Source organism: Bubalus kerabau, chromosome 11 (assembly GCF_029407905.1).
Source record: "Bubalus kerabau isolate K-KA32 ecotype Philippines breed swamp buffalo chromosome 11, PCC_UOA_SB_1v2, whole genome shotgun sequence".
NCBI classification, from domain to species: domain Eukaryota; kingdom Metazoa; phylum Chordata; class Mammalia; order Artiodactyla; family Bovidae; genus Bubalus; species Bubalus kerabau.
Window position 1 is genome coordinate 109,168,449 of NC_073634.1, and position 19,404 is coordinate 109,187,852.

General features: G+C 62.5%; 1 protein-coding gene across 5 annotated transcripts in view; it reads right to left on the reverse strand.

The window, feature by feature from the left end:
* Nucleotides 1-19,404, reverse strand: part of EXD3 (exonuclease 3'-5' domain containing 3) — a 75,161-nt gene that overhangs the window by 46,769 nt on the left and 8,988 nt on the right. For 3 of the 5 annotated variants that reach the window (XM_055541677.1, XM_055541675.1, XM_055541679.1), the window contains exons 3-6: nt 10,975-11,058; nt 5,722-5,786; nt 907-1,080; nt 419-586 (exon numbers count right to left, since the gene is read on the reverse strand). In XM_055541677.1, the coding sequence (XP_055397652.1) occupies nt 419-586; nt 907-1,080; nt 5,722-5,786; nt 10,975-11,038 (471 nt within the window). In that variant the 5' untranslated portion in view covers nt 11,039-11,058. Of the gene's footprint in view, nt 1-418; nt 587-906; nt 1,081-5,721; nt 5,787-10,974; nt 11,062-19,404 lie in introns of all 5 variants that reach the window. The other 2 variants (XM_055541676.1, XM_055541678.1) reach the window with 2 other exon arrangements.

Here is a 19,404-nt window from a genome sequence, read left to right on the forward strand (position 1 = left end):
AGGGGCAGGAGGAGAGAGCAGGCCCAGGGTCTGGCCTGGGCCCTGGTGTGGCCTGGGTGGGCAGAGGCTGTGGCGAGCATCTCCCATCCCCGCCCCCTGCCCCTGCCCATACCTGGGAAGGAAGGACCCTGGCAGGTACTGTAGACCAGGCAGGATGTGGGGGGCTGTGCCCAGACCTCTCAGATGGTCAGTGTGAGGGGCGCCCAGGACCCTCACGCCAGGCATGAACCTGGGCTGGTCCCGGGGTGGCTGGTCCCTTGCACCCCAGACCTGCAGCCCCTACACAGCCCCCATGGTGGAGGGGACACTTCCAGAGTGGGCGTCTCGCACCCAGCTGGCTCTCACCCCGCCCGCTGACCCATGTGGAGGCCCGGCCCGTGGAAGAGAGGCCCAGAGCCACAGGGAAGGGCTCACTCACCTCTTTGAACTTGCCCTCCTGGTGCAGCCGGTGAATGTGAGCCAGCACGGGGCTCCGGTCTGCGTCCTGCAGCTGGAAGATGCTGACCAGCGGCTCCACAAGGCTGGGGGGGCCCTCGGTGAGGAGCCGGACCGCACGGGCCTGCAGCGGCTTCAGTGCTCGGCCGCCCTAGAAGCCCCAGACCCGACCTCAGTGGAGGCAGCAGCTGTGGCCGGGGTCTTGAGGCCTGGGTGGGCCTGGTGCAGGGCAGCCAGTGCCTGCAGCCTCAGGCTGGTGGGTGGACTTTGCGGGTGGGCAGGGGCACAGACAAGGGAGTCAAGGCCGCCTGGCACGTGCCTGTCAGAGGCCCAGAGCCCCACCCACCGTCGGTGACCCCCAGTGGGCTGCCGGAGCAGGGTCAGGTGGGTGTGGGGCCCCATGTGGAGGGCTGGACGGGGTGAGAAGGGGTGCGACTTGGGAATAGGCCATGGGCCGAGGGTGGGGCTCACCTGGGCGGGCCCCGGGTGTGGCTGTGCCTGTAGCCAGCGCTCCAGCTCGCGGGCCACCCAGGCCTCCAGCGAGGGGCCCCGTCCCCCACAGCCCCGACTGGCGTCCAGCATGTCCAGGAGAGTGGTGAGCGGGTTGTCCAGGGTGGCGAACTGTTTCCAGGCTTCCTCCCGGAGCTGTGGAGACGCAAGGCCCCACTGTGGTGAGTCCTCACCGTCAGCCCTCCCACCAGAACGGAGCTGCCCCGCCTTCCCTGCCAGCTGCCCCGGGGCTGGGCACAGGGGCCGGCCAGGCGGATGGTCCCGCAAAGGCCAGGCTTGATCCCCGGGCCAGAAGCTGGGTGGCAGCCCTCTGCACCCTGACCGCCCGCGTGGCATGCATGGGACGTGGCAGTGGGCCGAACAAACGACAGGAAACAGAAAAAAGGAAGAAAAACCCAAACTGAAAAGTGCCTTTTGTTTGCTTTTCTAGAGACACGTGAGAGCTGAGCAACCGGAACAAGAGCAGGTGTGTCTCCACCACCACGTCCAAGGGGCAGCGAGCGTCACAGTGTCCTTCACGTGACCAGCGGGGCCCTGGGCACGGCCAGCCCCTCATCTCCAGCCCCACAGAGGCTGTGCAGGCAGCCATGGGCCAGGGCAGGGGCTGGAGGAAGAGAACCCCCGCTCAAGGCCCCAAAGAAGAAAGGCTTTTCCCAGGAAGCCCCTGTCCTGGGACCGGGGTGTCAGGGCGCTGAGTGGGGAGCGTCGCCAGGGGGAGGGCTGCCTCGAGGACCCTGTGAGCCCGCGGAGCCCCCCTCCCAGAGACGGGCAGAGCGCAGGGCCAGCTCTTCCCTCTGAGGTGTCCGGTCTCCCCTGGACGGACTCTCCCGTGCCGACTCACAGAGGCCTGGGAAGGGCACGGGAGGTGGCATGTCCTCCGGAGGTCAGGTCCTGCTCCCTGGCCGGCCCAGGGCTCTGCCCTCGACAGCTGGGGTCAGCTCACTCACCCTCCCCCAAAAAGCCCTGCAGAGCAGCAGCTTCCAGGGCCCCGTCCTGCTGCTGCTAGACATGGGGCCCTCGACCTAAAGCACGCAGAGAAGGGGTCGGGGAGAGACACTGCTTCACACCCGAAGCGGAAACGGCTGGGCACCTTCCCCAAGACCACTAAGGAGCGGGCAGTCCCCCCCAAACTTCCCCGAGACCCCTGAGGAGTGGGCATTCCCCCCACCTTCCCTGAGACCCCGGAGGAGCAGGCAGTCCCCCCGCACCTTCTCCGAGACCCCTGAGGAGCGGGCAGACCCCCACACCTTCCCCAAGACCCCCGAGGAGTGGGCAGACCCCCACACCTTCCCCAAGACCCCCGAGGAGCGGGCAGACCCCCACACCTTCCCTGAGACCCCTAAGGAGCGGGCAGTCCCCCCCCACCTTCTCCAAGACCCCCAAGGAGTGGGCAGTCCCCCCCACCTTCCCTGAGACCATCATGGACATAGCCGTCACCCGGCCAGGTGCCGAGACAGGAGCTGCGCCCTGGGGGTCTGCAGGCCCAGCTGAGCCCTTGTGGGGTCTGCAGGTCCGGCTCCCGCGGTGCAATCATGGATGCCCGGATCTGCTCTGGTGTGGCCCAGAGAGCACAGACCTCCCTGAAGCCCCTTGAGCTCCCCAGGGCCCTGCTGACAAAGGGCCGCATCTCAGTTCCCCCCCCACGTGACTGAGCAGCGAGACGTGGTCATCAGCGAGGCCAGGGGCCCCGCTGCCCTCTGACGCTCTCACCTGGGCCCCTCTGCCCTCTGACGCTCTCACCTGGGCCCCTCTGCCCTCTGATGCTCTCACCTGGGCCCCTAACCCTCTGACCTGGGAAAGCGTTCTTTCAGCCCAAGGCCCCTGGCGTCACCCGCTTCCTGTCTGTGTGAGCCTTTCCCTCACAAACACCTCTGCTGTGCTCAGCCCGGGGCTCAGGGCCCACCGTCGGGTGGCAGGTCTCAGCAGGGGCATGGCCGTGGCCCTGCCCCGGGTTGGCTCCCCAGGATGCTCCTGGAGCGACATCCACTCACGTCTTTGTGACTTTAAACCGCTATTCTCTGGCTACTCAGCAGGGCTCTCGAGAACGAAACACGGACTCTCCCTCGAGCATCAGGTGAATGCTCTGTCTGTAAAGACCCCAGGAAGGGACAGGTCTGCGGGGCACCAGGCACAGTGAGCACAGGGGAGACCCCAGCCTGCCTTGGGTACCGACACACAGGGCAGGGGCCCCCAGGGTGTTTGCACCTGTGCTCAGGGGGTCAGTCCTGGGGACGCCTCTGGGCCTGGCCCTCGGCCACCAGAAAGGAGAGCTGCACTGAGATGAGCTCCCGTGAAAACCGCCGGACTCACGAGGAGCACCCACGGGGCGAGACGACCACCGTGGGGCGATCAAAGCTCCAAGAGCAAAGGACGACAAGATACCAGCTTGGGAATGAAGACAGAAAACAAACACGTCTGAAACTATGAGAGAGAAGAGCAATCAGCCCTAAGTGAAGGATAAGACACAGTGGCCCTAAGCTGAGGCTGCGGCCGTCGGGGGATCGCACACACCGGGCCCGGCGTCCCCAGCCACGCGGCCCCGTGGCCCGGGCTCACGTATGGCCCCTCGCCCCGCTCCCGGGCATGCTGGGCGCAGCGTCCATGCCGACAGCCCTTCAGGCCCGGCTCTGAGGCTCCGGCTGACCCCTCCCTCCCTCCTTCCCGCCTTCTGGCCCCCCTCCCCTTCCTGACCCCCACCCAGCTGGGACCTGGGCACAGCCCCTCCTTCCTGCCCACACTCAGGAGTGAAGGCACGGCCCCTGACTGCAGTGGGCTTGGGCCAGAGCCCAGAGGGCCTGTCAGCACAGCCGGGCTCCTGCCCCGCGGGGCTCGTGTGCCCAGGAGTGAGCGTTCCCAGTAGTCCCCAGGGTGCAGGCCTGGGCCCCGCGTGGGGAGCACCGCCCTCCCCTGCCTGTCCCCACCCCGGTTCCCCCCTGGGGGGCTCTTAGGCCCCCCGCCTGGCCCCCTCCCGCCCCCAGGCCTCAGCGCTGCCCCTCCTTTGCCTGTTCCTCTAGTGCTGGCTGATCCCCTCTGAAAGGTTAGACCACAGACCCTGCTGCGTCCCAGTTCTTTCCCCACAGGGCAAAGCTCCCAGGAGTCCTGCAGGGTCAGCCCTGCGACCCCCTCGCATCCTGAGGCCCCTGCCCTGGGCTGTGCTGGCCTCCAGGGCCCCCTGCTTGTCTGAACCCCCTGGGGCTCAGCGTCCCCCACGCCCTCCCAGCCCAGCCCAGGCATCCGCCCCATCCCTCGAGGCCCTGCAGGGACCCCAACCCCGCCTCGCTGCTGGGCCTCAGGCCTCATGCATGTCTCACAACACTGGGCAGCGTGCGCTGGCCGTGAGCAGGGGCCCAGGACGTGCGTGCTCTCCTGGTGGGACACCAGCCCCGAACAGGGGACTCGGAGTAACCCTAACCCTAACCACAGAACAAGCCTGGCCCCCACAGAAGCCAGAGCACAGACCAGGTGCCTTCCCAGCCAGGAACGCAGGCTGACGGATATCAACACACGACCCCGTGTCTCTCTGGAAATGAAGAACACGCTGGTCAAGGAGACACAGTGAAAATCAGACAGCAGGAAGGACGACGGAAGCCGAGACATCAAATGAAGACAACAAGCTCAGGCGGAGGTGGGGAGGGAGAGGCGGCATGGGCGACAGTCTCCTGGGCCCACTGCTTGAGGTCAGTCCTGGAGAGGGGCGGGGGCAGGGACCGTGCTGCCCTCGGGGTCACGGAACCGGAGGGGCCTGGGCCCAAGCCGTGCTGACGCACAGGAAGCGGGCACTCCCCTGGGAAACAGGTCCGGAAGTGGAAACTCTGCCCGAGTCGCCCCAGGGAGACCTGGGTTTCACCGCACATTCCCAGCCCCCAGCCCAGTCCAGGCGGAGCCCTTCGGCGCCCGGCCTCAGGGAACAGACAGGCGGCTCCCCCAAGCTGCTTCAGCTCCACCCCACAGGAAACGCAATCTCCCCCCACAACAGGCAGGCGCATCTCGGCGGCGGGAAGGCCTCACAGCCCTGAGGCCCAGCTTCCTGAGTTGCCCTCAAAGCCACAGGCACGGAATCGGGAAATCAAGAAACTTCTGGCTTTTGCAGAAGCACTGTATTTCTCCAGCTAACAACCGGAGCCGGCTGTTCACAGGCCTATGCGGGTCGGGGGAGGCGGCAGGCAGATAACTGCCCGAGGCCACGCAGCTTGGACCCGCAGGGGATTGTCCAGACAGAAGGCTGCCTTGTGCCCTGGGAAGCCCCGTGAACCTCTCTGGCTCACAGACAGGCCTCCCCTGAAGGCCCGTGGCCTTCCTGGAGCTCACCAGCCCTGGGGTCACGGGGGCGGGGGCGGTGGGGGTAGGGAGGCCAGGCTGGCCCGAGAGGATGGGCACCCCCCAGCCACGCGTGGCTCCCGCGCCCCCCGGGGACCAGGGCAGCCTCACTCCTTGGGGCCTCGAGGGAGCTCGGTGCAGGGAGGAGCGGCCGAGGGCCAAGACCGGTGCCACCTGGGGGCTGACGCAGAGCTGCCATCCTGCAGGGCCTCTGTGGGACCCGGTGTGCGGGGCCCAGAGCCGTGGAAGACCCTGGCTGCCTGCCTGCCAGACCACACACACAGCTGTCCTCTGAGCCTTCAGGCAGAGGAGGCAAAGCGCGAGGCCCGCCAGGTGCCCCCTGCTGCCTGGAGGCTGGTGGTGGGTACTGCCTTCTCCTCCTGCTCCGTGCGTCCAACAGGCCTTGTCTCCCGGCCCCAACCCCACGCGACCCCCAGAACATTCGATGAGGCAGCTCACCTGTCGCAGCTCCCGAGTAGACCACAGTGTCTGCAGGGTCTGCAGGAACAGGCGCGGGTCCTGGCCTGGGGGGACAGGGAAGGGCTGTGGAGAGGCTGCGTGCGGCGCGGAGCATGGCCCTGCGGCCCCTCCCTAGGGCTGGCCTACTGCCCAGGCAGGGGGGCTTCCCGCAGTGCCCGCTGGGGGGCTTCCAGCTCAGCTCAGGGAGCCCGGACTCGCGTTCCCGCCACAGTGGGCCCCTGGTCTGTGTGAGCAGGGAGGCTTGCGGTACTGACCCGGCTGGGGGGCGCCCCCCCATCCATGGCCCACTGTCTGGCCTCTGGCCTCTGCTGAGGCCCAACGTAGTCCCGGCCTTTGCCTCCCCGTCTTCCCTCTGCCCTGTCCTGCCCCTGGCGAGTCCCACCCAGGCCCGAGCCCCAAAGCTTCTCCACCCCCTGCTGCAGAGCGGGGCGTGGGGTCCCGGAGTGGGCGCCTGCTCAGCCCAGTGCTGCCCGGGGCGGCGGGGGTCCAGGTCACTCTCAAGCTGGAAGAGTCGGTGCCCTCAGGCCAGGTCCCAGGTTAGGGCCAAGGAGGGCCGGCTGTCCGGGAAAGGTCACCGCTGCCTACTCTGGGCTGGGCAAAGGAAGCCGCTTCTGAGGCCAGGGCCTGGGGACCAGCTCTGAGCTGCCCATGGCCACCAGCGCCCCCTGGCTGCCTGCCTGCTGGGCCTCTCCCTCACCCTCTGCCCTGCCAGCAGGGCTCCCGCTCCCCATGCCCTCCCCCTCACCGCAGCCCCCCAGCCTCCACAGCACCTCCCCCCCAACCCACCCCACCTCCACCCCCCTGTCCCAGCCTGAGCCTGCGGGCCCAGCGCATCTTGCGTTGCAAGTTCTGCTGCACAGGTGTGGGGCTGTCACCTGGCTAGCCCCCCGAGAAGCTGCAGACCTGGTTCTTTCCCATCAGGGGCCGTGGCCCAGAGCCCAGGGAGGGTGGACATGAGACCCGCCAACGGGGAGGGTCCTCCTGGGGTGCCCCCACCCCAGTTCAGGTGGGAGGACCATCCGGCCCTTAGCCAGGATCTCGGGGTCAGACTCCGGATCGTCAGTCCACACCCAGGGGAGCAGGCGCCCAGGTGGCCGCACCTGCAAGGCCACTCGAGAGTCAAGGGGCAAAGGGCAGCAGCCGCTCCTCAGGGAGCTGGACGGACAGATGGAAAGACGGGAGACCCGAGCCACAGGCCCCGAGGACGTGGCCTCGCAAAGAAGACGGGGGCCGTGGGGAACCCCAGAGGCCACAGGAGGGTCTGTCCCAGAAGGCAAGGCCGGCTGATCACGGAAGGCGCGTCTGCCCTGCTCACTCTGCAGTACAGGAGGAAAGCCACCCGACCCTCTCCCGGGACGCAGTGTCCCGTGTAACTGCGATAACTTGTGAGGACTAATTCTAGTTACAACTGAAGATACAACCCAGCAAACTAGGAAGAGAAGGAACGTCCTCATGCAGATTAAAGGTGTCTATAAAAACTCTCAGCAGACAGAGGCCTCTGATGAAAACGCCCCCTGAAACGGAAACACTAGGAGAAGCCCGCTGTCCGCTTGGCACGGTGTGGGGCAATGCCAGTGCAGGCAGACAGAAGGGAAGTGTACGGCCAGGAACTCAGAGGGAGATCAAACGTCGGCGCTCGGATAGATGCACGCTGCTCCCTTCAGACGATGGAATGTCTGAAGCAGGAAGGGATGAGCTATCAAGCTGTGAGAGGACACGGAGGAAACCTGCATACAAGCTACTGAGAGAAGCCTCTGTACACAGGATGATCCTAACTCTATGACGTGCTCCACCTGATGGGGGGACTGTGTGTGACGGGGGACTGTGTGTGACGGGGAGGACTGTGTGTGACGGGACTGTGTGTGACGGGGGGACTGTGTGTGACGGGGGACTGTGTGTGACGGGGGGACTGTGTGTGACGGGGGGACTGTGTGTGACGGGACTGTGTGTGATGGGGAGGACTGTGTGTGACGGGGGACTGTGTGTGACGGGACTGTGTGTGACGGGGGGACTGTCTGTGACGGGGGACTGTGTGTGACGGGGGGACTGTGTGTGACGGGGGACTGTGTGTGACGGGGAGGACTGTGTGTGACGGGACTGTGTGTGACGGGGGACTGTGTGTGACGGGGGGACTGTGTGTGACGGGGGACTGTGTGTGATGGGGGGACTGTGTGTGACGGGACTGTGTGTGACGGGGGACTGTGTGTGACGGGGGACTGTGTGTGACGGGGGGACTGTGTGTGATGGGGGGACTGTGTGTGACGGGACTGTGTGTGACGGGGGACTGTGTGTGATGGGGAGGACTGTGTGTTATGGGGGACTGTGTGTGATGGGGGTGGATAGTGTCTGATGAGGGGACTGTGTGTGATGGGGGACTGTGTGTGATGGGGGGACTGTCTGATGGGGGCACTGTGTCTGATGGGGGGACTGTGTGTGATGAGGGGACTGTCTGATGGGGGGACTGTGTCTGATGGGGGGACTGTGTGTGATGGGGGGACTGTCTGATGGGGGGACTGTGTCTGATGGGGGGACTGTGTGTGATGGGGGGACTGTCTGATGGGGGGACTATGTGTGATGGGGGGACTGTGTGTGATGGGGAGGACTGTGTCTGATGGCGGGACTGTGTGTGACGAGGGGACTGTGTGTGATGGGGAGGACTGTGTCTGATGGGGGTACTGTGTGTAATGGGGGGACTGTGTGTGACGGGGAGGACTGTGTGTGACGGGGGACTGTGTGTGACGGGACTGTGTGTGACGGGACTGTGTGTGACGGGGGACTGTGTGTGACGGGGGGACTGTGTGTGACGGGACTGTGTGTGACGGGGGACTGTGTGTGACGGGGGGACTGTGTGTGATGGGGGGACTGTGTGTGACGGGGAGGACTGTGTGTGACGGGGAGGACTGTGTGTGATGGGACTGTGTGTGACGGGGGACTGTGTGTGACGGGACTGTGTGTGACGGGGGACTGTGTGTGATGGGGGGACTGTGTGTGATGGGGGACTGTGTGTGACGGGGGGACTGTGTGTGACGGGGGACTGTGTGTGACGGGGAGGACTGTGTGTGACGGGACTGTGTGTGACGGGGGGACTGTGTGTGACGGGGGGACTGTGTGTGACGGGGGACTGTGTGTGACGGGGGGACTGTGTGTGACGGGGGACTGTGTGTGACGGGGAGGACTGTGTGTGACGGGACTGTGTGTGACGGGGGGACTGTGTGTGACGGGGGGACTGTGTGTGACGGGGGACTGTGTGTGATGGGGGGACTGTGTGTGACGGGACTGTGTGTGACGGGGGACTGTGTGTGAAGGGGGGACTGTGTGTGACGGGGGGACTGTGTGTGATGGGGGGACTGTGTGTGATGGGGGACTGTGTGTGATGGGGGGACTGTGTGTGACGGGACTGTGTGTGACGGGGGACTGTGTGTGACGGGGGACTGTGTGTGATGGGGGGACTGTGTGTGACGGGGGACTGTGTGTGACGGGGGACTGTGTGTGATGGGGAGGACTGTGTGTTACGGGGGACTGTGTGTGATGGGGGTGGATAGTGTCTGATGAGGGGACTGTGTGTGATGGGGGACTGTGTGTGATGGGGGGACTGTCTGATGGGGGGACTGTGTCTGATGGGGGGACTGTGTGTGATGAGGGGACTGTCTGATGGGGGGACTGTGTCTGATGGGGGGACTGTGTGTGATGGGGGGACTGTCTGATGGGGGGACTGTGTCTGATGGGGGGACTATGTGTGATGTGGGGACTGTGTGTGATGGGGAGGACTGTGTCTGATGGCGGGACTGTGTCTGATGGCGGGACTGTGTGTGACGGGGGGACTGTGTGTGATGGGGGGACTGTATGTGATGGGGAGGACTGTGTCTGATGGGGGTACTGTGTGTAATGGGGGGACTGTGTGTGACAGGGGGACTGTTTTTGATGGGGAGGACTGTGTGTGACGGGGTACTGTGTGTGATGGGGTACTGTGTGTGATGAGGGGACTGTCTGATGGGGGGACTGTTTCTGATGGGGGGACTGTGTCTGACGGGGGGACTGTGTCTGATGGGAGACTGTGTCTTACCCTCTTTTCCAGTAGGGTGGGCTTTAAGGCCCAAAGACTTCACATGATGGGGGCCTCTGGGAAAAGCGTGGTGTTCGTGTTGAGGACACTTGAGCAGCAGGGCAGCCCTTTTTTTAGGTTTAGTGTTTAGGCACCTGCTGTCGCCCCCTTGGAGAGTCTGTTGGAGCAGGACGTATACCTCAGAGGACCCTAAGGAGATGCCCAGGGCCCTGGGTGTGTGGGCACAGAGGCTGGACCAGAGCTCTGTCCACACCACCTGCCGAAGGCGCTGCACTTTTGCTCACATGTTGGGGGCTCCCCCTCCCATAGTGTGCCCACTCAGGGACCCAGCCCAGCGTGGAGACAGCCCCTCAGGATGCTCAGGGTAGCAGGAAGGGGACCACTCTCCAACTGGACACAGGGTCTTGGCCTGGGAGGAGCCCCTGCTTTTCCAGCCTCGGTCTCCTCTCCGTGTCACCATCTGTCTTTCTGGGGGGGACTTCATATCAGACTTCACGTGGCCCTGCGTCTGCCCCAACCACATCACCAAACACAGCAGACGCGCAGAAAGCAAGCCCCGTTGAGCCCGCAGACGCTGCCCCAGAGGAGTTCGGGGTTTCTGGAGGAGAATCCAGAGCCGAGAGCCTGGGCTCTCTTGGGGCTGGGGGCCACGTGGGGGCCAGTGTGGGTGCTCCTGCTTTTCAGACACCTGTCAGTCCCCCTGGTCCCGCCTTCTCGGCCGGACGGATGAGATGCCTTGTGTCCATATTTGGTGTGGGACACAGTGAAGGCTCCAGAGAAATCCACCTGCCCCTGCGCACCCAGCTCCACCCACATGTGGGCTCTGTCCTCCTCCCAGAAGTTTCTGTCCAGTCACGGCTGACCTTCAGTGTTAGTCATCAGGCAGGCGGCCAGCAGGCAGGCCTCCATGGGACCACGGGCTCACGTTTCCCAGGCAATGGGAAGTGCGCCCACGGCCCCCGGGGCAGGAGGCCATGGCAGCAGCCAGCGGCCTGCCCCTGCCCACACCCGAGGCCACTCTCCGTGCCCCAGGCCTGCGCCGCCCCAATGCCTCCCACCCGGTGTCCCTGCCCCGTGCACGGACCCCACACACCCACCCCCTGGCCCACCCTGCACTGCCCAGCTGGACCTGGGGCCGTGAGGGGCACACGCTGACCCGTGGGACTCACCACCAGCGGGGTCACCGGCGGGGTCAGTGGCAGCAGGCTTTTCTTCTGGGTCTCCAGGGTCCATTCTCAGGGAAGATGCAGGAGCTGCTGGAGACCAGTGGAGACAGTCAGGCTGCAGGCTCCACACACAAGGGAGAGAGCCTGAAGGGCAGCCACGCAGGGCCCACTTCTGTGGTTGGGAGGCAGGGTCTCGGGCGGCCGCAGCTTCCCTACTGGAGTCTGCCCCACGGGCGCAGCCAGCTCTAGGTCATCCAGGCTGACAGCAAAGCACTGCGGTTCCCAGGCTGCCAACAGGCTCCTGACAACGTGCATTTTGCTTTTCCACATTCAGGGAAACGGCCAGTTTGTCCTCACTTGCGGTGTGGTCTGCATCACGAGACTGCCGCAGCGCCTCTGTGTAGACCCGGGTCCTGACACAGGCCTGGATCAAGGGGTCCCCCACCCGCCCCCGTGCCGTCTGCTCCCCAGCCCACTCCGCCGCCCCGCAGGCCACCAGTCCCACAAGCTTTGCACGTTTACTGGCAAACTTCTCTCTAACAGGCTGATACAGCTGTTTGCTGACTCTCCAGTCCTACACTGACTGACCAAGCTCAAGGTGAGAACCCACCCCCACCCCACGAGCCTGGAAACAGCTGTCTAAGGGTTTCCACCGTGTCTTCATGGGAGCCACAGGCAGAGCCCGGCTGAGCTGGCGTGAACTCCAGGTGCTTCTCTGCCTTGTCCATTTGCTCCAGACTTGTGCCAGGCCGGAGCAACTCCCGCTGCAAACAGTGTCCACTGGACACATTTTAGGCCAGCTTCTGGACGAGAGGCCACGTACAAATGTGCTTTCTGCCATCGAGCAACGCCCAGGGTTGGGGAGGGATGGGCCAGCTCCCAGCTAGTGGCAGTAGCCCAGCTAAGACCACTGACCTGGAGCTGGCGAGCAGAGCCTCCCACTGAGTAGAGGAGTCTGCAGCCCAGGCACCAGCTGGAGGGGCTGTTGGGGCCAGAAGTGCAGGTGAGAATGCAGGACCCCCAGAGCTCCCAAAGGCAGCTGTCCCTGGGCTGAGAGTTCATCAGAGACACGAGTGGTCAAGCGGTGTCACTCACTCAGGGATCCATCCCAGTGACCACAGCGAGTGAGACCCACTGTAGACCTGTGCTGCCAACCCAACCATGTAACCAGGCCGCTAAGCCCCAGCAAGTCCATGGGACACTTTGTAGGTTGAACCTCTCCAAGATAAAGATCTACCCGAACAAAGGTCCGTCTAGTCAAAGCTATGGTTTTTCCAGTAGTCATGCACAGATGTGAGTTGGACCATAAAGAAAGCTGAGCACCGAAGAATTGATGCTTTTGAACTGTGGCTTTGGAGAAGACTCTTGAGAGTCTCTTCGACTGCAAGGAGATTCTACCAGTCCATCCTAAAGGAGATCAGTCCTGACTATTCATTGGAAGGACTGATGCTGAAGCTGAAACTCCAATACTTTGGCCACCTGATGCAAAGAAGTGACTCACTGGAAAAGACCCTGATGCTGGGAAAGATTGAAGGCAGGAGGAGAAAGGGACGACAGAGGATGAGATGGTTGGATGGCATCACTGACTCGATGGACAAGAGTTTGAGCAAGGTGCAGGAGTTGGTGATGGACAGGGAGCCCTGGTGTGCTGCAGTCCATGGGGTCACAGAGTCAGACACGGCTGAGTGACTGAACTGAACTGACTGAATGCAATGCCAAGTTATGCCCCCTCACCAGCTCAAGGTAATCAGAAATTGCCTGCTCACTGGAACAACACTCAGCATTCTTCAGATGAAGGTAACAGAGTAGAGTCCCTGCAGCATATCATTCACGATGTTCAGTAGGTAACATAAAAATCACAAAGGAAAGTGCGACCTGTAGGTAAGGGGGAAGAATACAGAAAAGCACTTGACAGAAAGCAAGCTGAAGGCGGCTCAGAGGTTGGATTTAGCAAAGACTGTAACACAACTATCATAAGTGTGTTCAAAGGACGAATGAAAATCACGCCCAAAAAGTTACAGGATAATACAATCTTCACGAAACAGAGAGGCAGAAATGGAAATCACATGAACCTACATAGAAGAACGGGAGCCCCTGACGGCTCAGCAGTAAAGAATCCACCTGCCAATGCAGGAGATGTGAGTTCCATCCATGGATCAGGAAGATCCCTAGAAAAGAAAATGGCAACCCACTCCAGCATTCTTGCCTGGGAAATCCCATGGACAGAGGAGTGGAGTGGGCTACGGTCCACGGGGCTGCAAGCGAGCTGGACTGAACCACAACAACAATAAAGAACTAGATGGCAGTTCTCCAATAAAACGCATACAAGTACGACTGAAACGGAAAATCCACTGACTGGGCTTGACAGTAGACTGGAGATGGCAGATTAAAGAGTCAGTGAATTTGAAGACAGATCAATGGAAATTAGGGCCTCCCTGGTGGCTCAGACGGTAAAGAATCCACCTGCAATGCAGGAGACCTGGGTTTGATCCCTGGTCAGGAAGATCCCCTGCAGAAGGGAATGGCAACCCACTCCAGTATTCTTTCCTGGAGATTCCCGTGGACAGAGGAGCCTGGTGGGCTACCGTTTATGGGGTTGCAAAGAGTCAGACACGACTTAGCAACTAAGCACGCAGTCGAAATTATCCTATCTAAAGAGGGCGGAAGAGTAAAGAAAAAAAAAGCGACACCACTTCTTCCCTGTTGGATTCCTTGCAAAGCCATCACGAACGGGACTGAGTACCACAACCCTCCCCAGGAAGTTCAGACAAGCTGGAGGAGGGCTGCCTGCTCCCAGGGGCAGCCCCTCCCGAGCCTCTGCCGCCCATCTTGGTCTGGACAGCTGCTCTCCAGCCCGGCGGCGCAGGACGAGCCCGGCGCCTCCTGCCCCGCTTCTGCCCAGTGCGTCCTGCATCCCTGACCTCGAAGCCTCCATCTTCTGTCTCCTCCTGACTCCAGAGGAGCACGTTCTCCACAAGCTTCCTGAGAATAACTGCAGGGGGATGTGCCACTGCTCTCGGCTGTCTGCAAGCGTCTTCACAGGCCCCCGGCCTGGCTAGAAGCCTGGCTGGGCCTGGCTGTGGGTAAGGAGCCATCCCCAGGGGTGATGGTGATGGTCCTTCCCGTGGTGCTGCGAGCTCTGAACCACCTGCCTCCTGACTGCAGCTGGGACTCTGCTCCCCTCCTGGGGGACCTCCCCTGCCAGCCTGCAGGTGCCAGAAGGAGGGACGGACGGGGCGAGGTCTGCTAGGCACCCCTGGATTCTCTGCTCTTGGCGTTACTCTGACTCGGACGCTGGGCTTCCTGGAAGAACCTCTAATTTTCTTATGTCTCCTCTTCTCTGCCTTTGGGGGAGATTTCTTGACTTTTATTTTACCACTCTTTCGTTAATTACTCATTCCTACTACCAGAATTTTAATAACATCCACGAGTTCCGTCTCCCTTCACCCCCAAGGAGCCGGTGGCTTCCGCGCGCTTTGTTGGTCGGTATGGACGCCTCCCTCCCTTCACAGCCCCTTTCCTCAGGTCTGAGGGCTGCGGCCTACCCTGCAGGCCCTGGACGGCTGCTGGGCCAGGGGGAAGGCACTCCTGGGAAGAGCCTCCCTGGGGGCACCGGTGCCTGGAGGAGTGGTCTGTCGGGAAGGAACCCTCTCTCCCCACCTGAGGTCTTGGGTGCCCAGCCCACGCAGATGTCCCCGAGACCCTGTCTCCAGCCCCGGCGTCCCGGGCTCTGCAGCGGCTGGGCCAGCCCTCGCTCATGACAGGCCTCTCCCCGTCCTCAGCGTTTGCTTTCCTCCTGTCTACGGTCACCTGAATGGACCTGGACTGAGGCAGGCAATCCGGCCTGTCTGCCCAGGAACCACTGGGAAAAACCCAGCTGCCCGCCCCTGCCTACCCCTTGCTGGGACCTAATCCCAGATGCGTTCTGCCCATCTCCCACCCCAAGTCTGGCCCAACCCTGGGAAGACTGCCACTCCCGGCAGCTGGGGTCTCTGATACAGCACCCTCTCTCTGGGGGGCTGGTTCTCCCAGCTGCCACACCCTCAGGGCACCCATGGAGTGGGTGCAGGCAGGTGTTTGCACCAGGAGGGGGAGGGCAGTGCTGCGTGGCCGGGCAAGGCCAGAGCCAGGCTCTGGGCCCCTCTGCAGGCAGTGCCGCCCGGGGTCCTGCCCACACTGGGGCCCGGCCAGGGCGCAACGGGACGAGCGCGTCCTGCACGTGGGGAAGTGCCGCTCATACCCCTCGCCCTCCTGTCTGGCGTGTCCACTGTCTGTCCGTCCCCTGGGGCCCCGGGGCAGCGCTAGGCACAAAGGCTGGTCTAGCTCCATGGCCCGCTGTGCCTCTGTGACCGCACTGTGACCCCACCAACTCTGCGACCTGTCTGGCCTGGGGTGGGGGGTGAGCCTGGGGCCAGCCAGAGGGTCCCGAATAGGAGGGGCTGGAGACGGTGCAGGGTCCCTCTCTGGGACCCCAGCCTGGCTCCTCCTCACGTCACCCCCATCGGCCAGGCCCCACTCAGGCCCCTGGGCTGAGTGCGCGTCTGGCCAGGCAGGCTCCATGTGGTCAACACTGTCGCTGGCTGTTCCTGGAGCCCCTGACCCTGCACAGCACACGGCCACGGCCACCCACCGACCCAGCCAATGAGCCCTGAGGCAGCGAGCTCCTGGTGGGGCTGGGGTTGGGACCCGTGCGTGGCTGAGAGCAATCAGCTGCTTTTAGGAAAACTCCAAACAGGCCTCCTCTCCTGGCCTCCAGTCCGCTGCAGGCAGGGCCCATGGGTGCCGTGGGGGCTCCTGAGAGGGTCTCCAGCCCATAGCCCCCTCCGTCCCAGCACAGTCCAGCCCCCAGGCCACTCCACCCTTGTGTGACCCCAGGGACATTTCCTCTGTGAAAAGATGGAGGCTTTATTTTAGTAGTAAAGACCACCAGCATGAAAAAATCTGATAGAGGGAGGAGCCTGGCAAGCTACAGTCCAAAGGGTTACAGTCGGACACAAGTGAACACGCACACGGAGGGAACACGTGTAAAGACGTGCAGCAGGAAGGCCCATCTGCCCAACCCCCGCCCTCCAGGGGAACCCGGGCCCAGAAGGGCCCCACGCCTCATGCTCTTTCCACGTGAGCCAGTCAGGGTTTGTCCAAGCACAAGGCCTCGATGGCCTTCTTTCCACTGCAGGCATCCACTTTGCTGGTCAGATATGCAGATGATACCACTGTAACGGCAGAAGGTGAAGAGGAACTAAAGAGCCTTGATGAAGGTGAAAGAGGAGAGTGAAAAACCTGCTTAAAACTCAACACTCAAAAAACTAAAATTATGGCATCCGGTTCCATCACTTCTTGGCAAATAGGTGGGGAAAAAATGAAAACAGTGGGAGACTTTATTTTCTTGGGCTCTAAAATCACTGCAGATGGTGGCTGAAGCCATGGAATTAAAAGACACTTGCTCCTTGGAAGAAAAGCTATGACCAACCTAGACAGCGTATTAAAAAGCAGAGACTTTACTTTGCCGACAAAGGTCCATATAGTCAAAGCTATGGTTTTTCCAGTAGTCACGTACAGACGTGAGAGTTGGACCTAAAGAAGGCTGAGCAATGAAGAACTGAATGTTTTCAAATTGTGGTGCTAGAGAAGACCCTTGAGAGTCCCACTGGACTGCAAGGAGATCAAACCGATCAACCCTAAAGGAAATCAACCCTGAATATTCATTGGAAGCACTGATGCTGAAGCTCCAATACTTTGGCCACCTGATGCGAAGAGGCACCCGTTAGACTCTGACGCTGGGAAAGACTGAGAATGGAAGGCGGCGACAGGATGAGATGGTTGGATGGCATCATCAACTCAATGGACGTGAATCTGAGCAAACCCTGGGAGATAGTGAAGGACAGGGAAGTGTGGCATGCTGCAGTCCACGGGGTCACAAAGAGTTGGACACGACTGAATGACTGAATATCAACAACCAGGAAGGGGGCAGATGACCCAACGGCTCTGCTGAGGGAGGGTGTGTTTTCCGATCTTCTCAACTAGGGCTAACCTCTACAATTCCAAGGTTTTGCTGTGGGTATATTTCCACCTCCCTCTGCGGGGCCACTTTCCCACTTTCTCTCAGGGCATGGTGCCGCCTGGCCATGTGAGGCAGGCGATGGTCTCTGCTCTCAGGCCAGCCCCAGGTCAGGCGGACAGACCCAGACCTTCCTTGGCCAGCAGAGCTCAGCTCTGGTCTGTTCCCGAGCCCAGAATCTGAAATCAGCAACTACGTGCTTCTGAGATTGAAAACAGCTGGCAGCTACCAAGTTCAAGTTCAGCCCACTGCAGCCCTTATAAACGGACCTCATTTGAAAACGAAACAAGCTGCAGCGGCAGTGCTGGGCTTGCCGCACACACCAGGCCAACAGGCCGTCCCGGGGCGGGACCCCTGGCGAGCACCTCCTCCAGGTTTTGAACTTTCTCTAAATCAGTCACCAAATACATCGCATTCAGGGTTGTGATTCTGCTGAAAGGGGCTAGGCTGAGCCACATCCCTGCAGGGAGGCCGGGCATGTGACCGGACGTCCGCCTCAAAGATCCCCGCTCACCCCAAAGGCTCCTGCTTCTCAGCTCTGCCCTACACCTGGGCGGGGAACCCCTGTCAGACACCAAACCCACCGAGAAACGGACTCAAACCAGAGGAGGGGGCAGGGCGGTTCCAGAGAGAAGTCCGGCCAGACTGCTTCCTCCTGAGAGGTGGCTGGATTATCTACCTGGGAGCCACCTGAGATTATCTACCTGGGAGCCTCCTGGGAGCCAGCCCGGGCTGCTACAAATTCCAGGCGATCAGGGCCCCCCGCTGTGCCTCCATCCTCCTGCTTGGTATGCTGACCAGGCTGGCCCCCCAGGCAGACGTGTCCTGAACTCTGCCCTCAGTCAGGCCCGAGGAGACCCAGAGGAGGAAGAGGACACCAGCAGGCCCACCCTCGGGGATGCTGCCGCCTCCAGCGGAGCCCCCAGCCCCGTGTGAGGCAGGAGGGGGCTCGGAGCTGGCGCTCGTGGGCGTGTCCCTTCCTGGCCCCGCCTCCCCCAGCCCCCGCCCCGCCCTTCAACCCCTCACATCCAAAGGAGGCCAGGCTGCGGTGCGTCCTTCGGGCCTGTCGTCCCCCTCAAAGCGGCTTTGTGAACGGGTTGTGCCCCAGCCTCGAAGCCTGAGAACCCACGGGAGCCCAGAGGACGTGTCCTGGCTCGGGGGGCACAGCGAGGAGTGGAGGGCCCAAGTTTCTGATCCCGAACTGCCTTTCAAGCAGCCAGACAGCAGGGCTTTAGGGCCCCGCAGGAGTCACGCTGCTGCCCAGGTCCAGGCCTCTGTCCATCCGTCCATCCGCCGGCCCAGGAGAGCGCAGCAGGAGGCCTTCTCTCCGCACCGTGGGGAGTGACGGGGGTCAGCGCCGCACTCTGGTTGGGAGGCCAAGTCCCGCTCCCGTCGCTACTTCTCTGTTGTTTCCCACAAACACGGGGCGCTGACTGCGTGTCCCCGCAGGCATTCCCTGCGCCTCCACAGCGGCCAGGGGGCACGCGGGCGTGGCAAGGGGCCTGCCGGGCCCAGGCTCCGGCTCCCCCGGAGGACCCGAGCAGGAGCTCGGCGGGGCGGGGCTCAGCGCGGGATCCGGGCGGCCCGCGGCCCCTCCTCGCCCGCAACCCGGCAGGCCGCCCAATGCAGGAAACTGCCGGCTTCTCTACGCCGGCTGCGCTCGGGAATAGGAGCGCAGGGCGCACTAGGCGTACATAAAGTGTGTCATGAAAACCAGCTTGCCTCTTTAACAGAAAATTTAAAGGCACACCTGTGGCTCAGGTAATTCTGCTGGACACACTGCTCTGGAGAAACGCCGCTGACCAGGGAGGAGGGTGGCCCGGCGGCCCGGCTGCCTCCCCACCGCGATACCGGGGCCTCCGCAGGACGGGCGGATGCCCGGCTCCTCAGCCACTGCTCCGCGTAACGGCCGCAGGAGTCACCCTGCTGTTCCCACTGCAGGACGCGGTCACCATGCCGGAGCTGCCCCGGCCCCCCGAGACACAGGGGCGGAAGGCCGGGCCCCTGCGGATGGGGCCGCTCAGGCCTCTTCAGTGAAGCAACAAGCACTGACGGGGGCGCCCCTAAAACACAATTCAGCATGGGTGCGTTCATCTCAGTGACGCTTTTAAAACTTCATGGAGATGTAATCCACAGACTGTGGAACTGACTTCTTAAAGTGGACAACTCAGCGTCTCTAATATATTCAGGCATGGGCAACCGGCACCCCTGACCCAGAGCCACCGTTACCCGAAGATCACTGCCCCCGCCCCAGCCCTGGCAGCTCCACCTGGTCAGGACACCTCGTGAAAACAGAGCCATCCTTTCTCATCCAGCTCCGTCCACTCAGCACGGGGCTTGTCCACACCACGCGGCATCTGCTGTGGACCCAGCCG